At 33.4% G+C, this 9,556-nt stretch overlaps 1 protein-coding gene across 1 annotated transcript in view; it reads right to left on the reverse strand.

Moving 5' to 3' along the window:
• Positions 1 to 6,662: 6,662 nt before the first annotated feature.
• Positions 6,663 to 9,556, reverse strand: part of LOC106458076 (transmembrane and TPR repeat-containing protein 2-like) — a 266,838-nt gene continuing 263,944 nt past the window's right edge. The window contains exon 14 of the mRNA XM_022384204.1: positions 6,663 to 9,025. Coding sequence (XP_022239912.1) covers positions 8,837 to 9,025 — 189 coding nt within the window. The 3' untranslated portion in view covers positions 6,663 to 8,836. The remainder of the gene's footprint in view (positions 9,026 to 9,556) is intronic.

Consider the following 9,556-nt stretch of genomic DNA (forward strand, 5'->3'; position numbering starts at 1 on the left):
CGTTGTAAGTCCGCAGACATACCGTTGTGCCACTGGGGGGGGGGCTTAAGTTATAATGCAACTACTTATGGTATTTAACGTTTTCTACATAGTCTACATTCTTCTGATGCAGCATTAGCATTTTTTGGCTTGAAATAGTCGATTGCCCCCAGACCCCGGTGCATTAGTATGCTTTACAGGTTGGTTGTGCTTCGCACAATATGTGTTCACTTTTGATCTCACAAATTAGAACCCCCTTTCAAATATTCTGCGTACGGGCCTGGCTTTGTGCAGACATCCCTTGTGTAGCTTTGTACGAAATTTCTAAACAATCAAGAAAACCAACAATTGTTGTGGTGTGAACCTCTTTTAGAAGATGGCGAAGCATGATATAATTAATTATATTTGTCATATTATGTTAGGCCTATTATATTCTTAACACTACATTTCTAATCTAGTCTATCCTTACGAATTTCAAGAATTAGAAAAGTGTATAATAATTGTATTTCAACCACAATTTATTCGTCATATCCATTGTCAACGACGCGTTTCGCTCAATCCAGAGCTCTTCAGGCCTGATGGGATACAATAAATACAGCAGTAGTCGGAATACTATTTATATATAGGCCATTTGTTATAACATCAGTTGTTATGCTATAAACACCTTTTAAAAGTTGTTGAAAGATGTTATGATTAATTAAGTCTTATAACAAATATAATTAATCAAACAAACCTTTAAGAATTAAACTTAGGATTATTTTCCGACCCTTTCCGGTACCTTGACAGGTATTCTGACCATGAGAGAGAAATTCACAGTGTTGAATAGAATAGAATAGAAACCAGTTTGAGTTTAAAATATCTCAGATATACAGGAGTTGTCATAACAGAAAACTAAAAGTAACGATGATCAAGCGTAAGTTAGATTTCTAATAGGAGTTGGAACATAGAAAGAAAAAGGCGACTAAAATTTATTTACGTCTAACTATCGTGAAAAAAAAATCATACGCCCTTAGTAACAGCTGTTACTAACGCCCCTCTTCATCCCAAAACAACACAAAGATAGTGCGAGACATCGAGATTGTTTGCTGAATTTCGCGCAATGCTACTCGAGGGATATCTGCAATAGCGGCCCCTAATTTGAGTGATAAACTAGAGGGAAAGCAGCTAGTCAACATCACCCACAGACACCTATTGGGCCACGTTTTACCAACGAAAAGTAAAATTGACCGTCACATTTATAATAACGCTCCCACTGTTGAAAGGTCGAACGTATTTGGTGAGAGGATTCGAACTTGATACCTACAGATTGTGAGTCGAGTGCTCTTACCACCTGGCTGTACCAGACCCGCAAGACAGTGAGAAAACTAAAGGTTGGAGAAAAGTATAACTTTGCCTTTTATTTAACAACGTAGATTATATGTATTATTTTGCTCCTAGACTATACCTCTATTTCTAAGCATAATTCAACATTTCCGACTTAATGTTTATCATTACTTTTTCTCAGCTTATACATTTCAAGCGCCTCATTGTTCCTATCATTTCCTAGTTTCTTAGAAAAAAAAATTAATGCGTAAACTTACTCAAATACTTAATTAACAAATTTTATCTTCAATTTCTATTTATCTAGAAAAACAACTTTCTCAAAAAATTTCTAGAATAAATCGATTTTGTTCTGTTTGAATTTGATCTTCTCAATTACTGCCGAACGTAGAAATTTATTTCATTATTCAAGACTATTTCAATTTTATTTTCTTTGTGATTCTCGTATCCTAAGCAAGGACTTGGCGCATTTTTATTTAATTTCCATACCTTTTCTATGACTTTTACATTTGGTGTAGCGCGAAGCTCTTTATTATAACATTCAGCTTAGATTAGTATAAAAGTAAAACATTTTTTACTTGTTGTTATACATAACCCTAAGGTGTCTTAACTAGATGGTAGGTCAACTTAGTTAATAGTCATTCTGCTGGCGTTAAATGTTGCTTCGTGATCGAGGCAGTTGTATATAGGTTTGTTAATAAATTCAGAAATGACTCCCAACGTGATGTGAATGATTCTTTAAATGGCAGGATTATGTTTAGTTACCGTTTCTGACTTCCTCTGGTGCTCTGTTTAGTTCAGGATGGAATGGGCTTTGTCAAGCTACTGCTGAAGGTTAATTGCACTTTATGAGAATGTGTTCCAGGTCTTGTGCTACCCGTGGAAGTACTTTCTTCATCATCAATGATTTTCAGTCTGATGGCCATGAATACATACTATTGCTTGACCAACAATTTACATTGTAATCAGCTTTTACGAAAGATGGCTACAGTACAAGAATGTGAATTAGGACTCCTTTCAATTTTTTCAAAAGAAGGAAAAACAGTTTTTAAGGTTACAAGCAAAAGAAAACAATCCGCGGTTTTATTTAATGCGATTAGGCTGTTTATTTCCATTTTGTAATTGGAAAGGATGTTGTTTACATCTTGGAACAAAGAACGAGTTGGAATCTTTCAAATTCAGATTTATTAGCTTTCCTTTTATATTCTTCAAACAAATTTGTATCGAATAACAAAAAGCTGACGTTTGCTCAGAAGTTTTCCTAATTACACTTACGTGGTGTTTATAATGAAATTATAACGTAAAATTTACAGATAAATTTCTTTGAAGTTATTCAGAAAACATTTGCTTTTATTCTTCATATTTCATTTCAACAGACTAACACTCTATGTTATGCATTTTTGCATTGTACATTTGATTAGAAAATTTGTAGTTTTGATTGGCACCTTCTATATAGTGCCTTGAACAAATCTTAAGTCCCACTAAAGTAGCAGGGGCACTGTTCATTTATTGATATTTGAAATGGGCTCCTAAAAGCCGGTTCTGGGAGCAGTTGCGTCCTTTATGTACTCTCTGAAGCCGTATGTTATCTCAAACCACACATTTTCGCAAAATGTTCCTATATATTCCACTGTACAGTTACGTAGGCGTCAGTTTCTAAGACCATGTTTAAGCGAACCAAATGCACAAAGGGGACCTGAATGAAATTGCTGTAGTTTCTAGTTTCTTCAGCCATCTTTCTCAGTAAAACAACTGTCAATTCAAAGTATTCGTTACGATATATTATGCGCATATATGCTAATAATACGCTAAAAAGGTCGCTATCATTTCCGTGAAAACAGCTCCAAAATTTCTAAAACAGCAGCTTTTTTGTCTACTACCTACCTGATCACCTCAGCGGGGTTAGCGCCTAGACAGTTTAGATTATTGCTACAAAATTTCTCCAGCTTACTTGACTAGTCTGTGGGTATCCACTTTTGATATTCCAATAAAAATCCATCTATATATATACAGGTATAATATAAATGGTAAAGATATCATGCACGTACTTAAATATCTTTTCAACCCAACGGATGGTGGTACATATCGATGGATAGACACGCGAAAGTTTCTAAAGGTAAAGTATATACTTTATACAGGTATAACATAAAAAGTAAACAAAAAGCGTACTAACAAATTATGAATTTTAAAATGAAGGAGGGATCCTGCTACAAAAAGTAATGAAACAAGAATTACAACCACAGTCACAAATATATAAAAGTTAATCCCTACTTTGGCAGCTTTATACACTTATCTGTAGGCCAAAGTAAAGATTAAATTATATAAATTTGTTATTGTGATTTTAATTCTTGTAAAAGTTATAGCTATCAGGGATACGGCTATACTGAAAATTTATAGATGTTGTGTGCATTCCATATACATATAAAAAACTGAAAAATTAAATTAGGAAAAAAAATTAAAATTTTAACAGAAAGTAGGGATGGTTGGTTATTCGTAGAATTGCCATAAGAAGTCCAAACCAAAAATAAATGTTTCAATAAAAAGTACACAAACAAGAAAAGTGATACTAGTTAGATAGATTTTAAAACGATTTTAATCCCTACTTTGGTTGGCATTGTAGTACATATATAGCTAAATTAGATTGCTTCATTGTTCAATGTATCTCAAAATTGTAAAGACACCTTTGAATTTTTAGTGGTGTTGTTTATACTATATTTTAAATTTATTTCTTCGAATAAGTAGTATATGTTGAATCAGTTTGAAATTGCTTAATATGTTCTTAAAAACCACTGTTTACAGAATGAAAAGTGAATTATTCACCGTTTCTTTTCATTTTCTGTTTACACAGCGAATGCTTTCTAATTTGTACTCTTTTAATTCATACCTCCCGGTGACACAGCGGTATGTCTGCGGATTTACAACGCTAGAAACCGGGTTTCGAAACCTGTGGTGGGCAGAGCACAGATAGCCCATTGTGCAGTTTTGTGCTTAATTACAAATAAACTTATAATTCATATCACTTGTTATAATGGAAAAATATAGCCCTTTTATATCATGGAACTGATTGAGTATTTTCTCACGTAATCGTAATCGCTGCTTAACACTGACTAATTGATTGTATGCTTCATAGCTGAAATTTCAAGTCCTTTTTGTTTTAGGTAGTAAAATACTTGATAATTTGTTTGGTGGAAAATACAGTTATCTTAATAGTTTATCCTGTGGTGTTTTTATTATAAGCTTTGCTTTCCATGTTTTAATTTTGATGTTTTCTAGAGGGCGCATGATGTTATAATCTGGAAAATTCGTGTAGTGAGAAGGGAAATAGAATATAAATATGACTAACCAGCAACGAGTCAGTTAGTTCAGTGCCAATCAGTTAGTAAGCTAAGCAGTGAATCAGTAAGTATTGTTTGAATTAGTTTTGCGATTCGGTAGAAGTTATTTGGTTAAGTGAGTAATCAACGAGTATTGAGTTAGTGATTCAGTTCAGAGTCAGTTCAGTGTCAGAAAAGTTATTCAGTGTTAGAAGTGAGAGTTATCGCGTCTATATCGATTTGTCAAGTTAGGCCTACGTTCGTTTTGGAATTTATGTATTTAAATTAGGCCTACAAGTGAAGAAATAAATTTGATATTGTTACGTGGTCTGGGTTTAATATTATTATTACCAAATAATCGAAAAGAACCCGCTCAACGATGGCACACGTTACAACAATATAAATCACATATTATTATAGTTAACAAGCAATCTCTGACTCAACGGCAGCAGAAAAGGTAGTACACTTTGTAGGAACCCTATCTGGTATTTAGTATTTTTTCCTGACAACCTACAGGAATATACATTATATTATGAAGAATCAAGATGTGTACGCCGACCTGTAATTGGATAATATCCAGAGAAGCTATTATTGTTTTTATCAGTAGATTTTGGTGATTCTTTACCCTAACTTTAACAGTGGTCATGACATTGTTGTGGTAGATCATGGAACACTCACCATTCCTGAACTTTTTGTGAAACCTGTTAGGAACTGCTCAGACAACGAGCCAGAATCTCCCAGTGTTTGTTCTTGTCGAAACGGAAACAAGGTCGGATTCAAAGCTAACCTGTAAAAGTAAAGTAGCAAAATGTCCAAGGTGTTATAAAAGTAGCAGGTGTGGATGAGATCACGATGTCACACCAGTTGTTCAAAAAGTTAGCTGTGAGAGAGGTCAGAGAAGCTTCGGCAGAAGAGGTACTGTCAAGCGCCCAAAGGAAAGTACATCTGCATACAAGAACGTTAAACTCACGGATGTATCCGACGACTTGCCCTCAAATGAGGATGAGAGCAGAAAGAGGGGAACAATTCAAGATCAGCTAAGGAAGGAAGAACACGAAGACTTTTTCGAGTGAAGTGCAAGAACTATTACAAGGATAAGAGAAGTAATAAAATATTGCATGGCCACAACATACGGGTGTTCCATTTTAGGAGGATAGAAAAACCTTAAGGACTACTCAGATCAAAGAAATCATCAAGACAAAAATTATCCCCTATTTTAGGTTTGCAGGTTTCTGTGTCTTATGGGAGAACTTACCTCCTACCAAAATAGTCTTACGTTGAGTCAGAAATTGTTTGTTAAAAATACAAGTGACGAGATAGAAAATAATATTAAGAAGTTATTGAAGACTGTAAATTACGTTTACCAAAGCTCTTATTTGCCGTAGAGGGTATTCTTTAGAACTGTTTGTGATATACAAACACCAAAGGTGTTATTTGCCGTAGCGGGTATTCTTTAGAACTATTTGTGGTATACAAACACCAAAGGTGTTATTTGCCGTAGCGGGTATTCTTTAGAACTATTTGTGATATACAAACACCAAAGGTGTTATTTGCCGTAGCGGGTATTCTTTAGAACTATTTGTGGTATACAAACACCAAAGGTGTTATTTGCCGTAGCGGGTATTCTTTAGAACTATTTGTGGTATACAAACACGGAAAGTGTTATTTCAAGAACAAAATATTACAATATATCTTCCAGAATTATTTTATTCATCACCCACAGCATAATATGTACATTCATTCCACAAATCTCAAACTAATAACTTAACCATCTGATAACAATGAGAGAACCGAATAAATCGTGTTTACTTCCCTTGAATATTGAAACTCTCTACAAAGTCTCACAAGAACTAAAATCTGAATTGTATTTCATTACTATTCAAATACATGAGCAGCTTCATAATTATATCATGATTCCGAAAAACCACAGCCTCGTGACTAGAAGGTAACACAGTTGATAGAATGCATCTAAACTTAATGTTTTTAAGGTGCCATCAAATATATATGAAAAAAAAAAACCTGTAAGATGAATTTAGTTCAGAAAGAAAAAACAAAGAATGGAATAATAAATACAGAAGAAATACAGTTATCTAAAAAATATTATAAGTATTGAAATATTAATTCTGATGTCCATAGATTCAATATGTTAGAGATACGATCTGCATTTTGTAACCAGACAATTTAAGTAAGATTTCAGCAAGTACATTATTTCGGAAGAGAAACTGGACCCCCTCACTTCAGAAAACTCTATCACAATAACCTATTCTTTATAACATCTATTGATTTGCTGAGTCTGTGTTTTTAACATTGTAGAATTAAAGTTTTTTTCTGAATTTTGTAGTCATTTAAAAACATATACTTAAAACGATAAAGTGTTTCAAATCAACAAATCTGACAATTTTCGGAAATAAGAAGCTTTTAACAACTCCTTTCTTTTAGAGAAACGAGATAAGTTAAAGTCTAAAATACTGTTATTACGTTCAATTGTTCTATCTCCATTTCTTCTCTTTTTTTCACGTGTACGATTATTTTTCTCTTCTCATACAACACATAAGGCTTCTGAAAACTGTACAAGTGATAAGTTAATAATAATAATAATAATAGTCAAGGAATGTTACAAACTTTAACATTCAGATTGCTCATAAACACCACGTTCTTTGGATGGTTGAATAAAGAACAGAGTATAGCACTTTATATTCCTGTTTTGCATGTAGACCATCCCCATAAATAAACATCGATAAATAAATTCTGTGATATTAGTCAAAAGTGGTACTAACTATAAGTAACATTTGTCTACACAAAATATTAGTAGTTTAGTTCATTTGCTACAACATTTTTTTAAGTAAAATTTGTCGAGTTTGATTTTATGAATTAATAATTAGGTACCAGCCTTTCAGAGCCTACTATCAGTTCAGAGCGCATTGGTCGTTTGGAAGAACACATACAACCAATAACTTTATATATGAAACACGTGCACCAAACAAAATTATCAAAGAGTTGTCCATTTCGTGCATTTTGAAACAAGTTTTTATAGAGATCACAAAAGAATTGATATAATAAAATACTATAAAATAACTACCTCACTCTTAAGGATTTGTCTATTTATACTTGACTAGTGTTTCCCATTTGCTTTTGTTCTGTGGAAAACAAAATTTATTGCATTAAAGTTGCTTTATCTTATACGAAGATACACAATGTGTTATATCAGATGTTCTTAGATCAGAGTTTAAAAGTGAACGTTTTATATTTTATTTAGCAAGCTGTCTATAAACGCAGTTCGAAGAGCCACAGATAACGTACTATTGTTATTAACCTCAGTTACATAGTTACTTCGTCACGTTTAAAATATCTTGTACATTTTAAAAACAAAAGAGTAAAGATCACTGACCAATATGTCAAAATTTGTCATTAAGTAGAAGCGACTTTTAAACCATATGCTGTATATATTTTACTGAACAATGTATAGGAGTATCCTAACGAACTATTTTTAGTTGATGAGAGGATATTGCAATTCCTTTATAGAAAAAAAAGCTGAATCTACAATAAATCTATCTTTCATCACCTACACTACCCTACTGAACCATTTTTATCTATCTTTCATCACCTACACTACCCTATTGAACCATTTTTACTGTTGGTAAAGCAGAAAGTAATCAACAAAACAGTAAAAATGCTGTCATTTTTTCCATTCTCTTTTACATAACCTTTCTTCGCAAAATTACTAATTGTTACTATTTTAGAGTTTGAGGCAAATCCCGATCTAAAGTAGTCATTTATTTTGTAACAACAACGAAAAAACTTATCTTTAGCCAGCCTTCCAACTTTATCATCAGTAGGCATCTCTTACTGTGCAGGATGATAAAGGGGATTGATGTTGTTGTTTTTCTTTTGAAATAAAACTATATTTTTCACTGCCCTCTGTTATCACTGGTAGAGAATTCCACGTTAATGATAATAATAAAGGACAGTGGTCATTTATGAACTAACACTAAAATCCATGATACCGAAAGTAGTGTAGGGTAGTTTTTTTTTTTAAATTCTCACCAATAAAGCACTTTTTCTGACCAGAACTAACATTTTGACTTTTCCCTATTTATGTAGATGACAAGGTATCTGAATCATGACCAACTTCGAGAAATCATATCCGCGTCTGTTGGTGATGGATTTTAACAACAGATGGTCATTTCAATGGAAAACCAAAGCTCCATTCAGAAACTGTAAAGTTACAGACGGTGATGGGTTGTGGTGCGAAGACCTTTCTGTGCTAGTAAGTTTCGAAGTTTCTGTAGGTTATTCTGAGTTATAAGATCATCAGGCTTTAAACGAAGAGCTTCCAAGTAACTGGACTCAGCTTCCAGAAGTTTTCCATTAACATGAAGCATGGCTCCCAGATTCATGTGACTTGTTACATCCTGCACAAAACAACAATATATTTAAATGTAATAATTTATACTTTACATATCTCCTTTGAATAAAATAAACGTTTTTAAATAAATTAAAACCAAAAACTTGGTTTCAAAATTATATATGTATATATATATATATATATATTACATACATTGCCTTGGTAAAAATATGTGGGCAAAGACTCATTGAGTGGACAGAGAGGACTTCTATGAATAACTGGCCTAATAAGTGACCTAATACTCTGCAATACCACTATTTATCAGAATAATCGCTACTGTTCTGCAAGGTATGTTCTCAACTATAGTTTTTATAGTTATTTATTGCGATTTACCTCCATTAATGTTTCAGAATTCTGGATGTTGGAAATAACCAGACTAGATGATCCCAAATATATTCTATAGTAGATTTTCCTAACTCTTTATAGTCCGGACCGGCATGACCAGGTGGTTAGGGCGCTCGACTCGCATTCTGTGGGTCTCGGGTTTCAATCCCCGTCCCATCAAACATGCTCGCCCTTTCAGCCGCGGGGGCGTTAT

The sequence above is a fragment of the Limulus polyphemus genome, unplaced genomic scaffold, assembly GCF_000517525.1.
Source record: "Limulus polyphemus unplaced genomic scaffold, Limulus_polyphemus-2.1.2 Scaffold413, whole genome shotgun sequence".
Classification (NCBI taxonomy): Eukaryota; Metazoa; Arthropoda; class Merostomata; order Xiphosura; family Limulidae; genus Limulus; species Limulus polyphemus.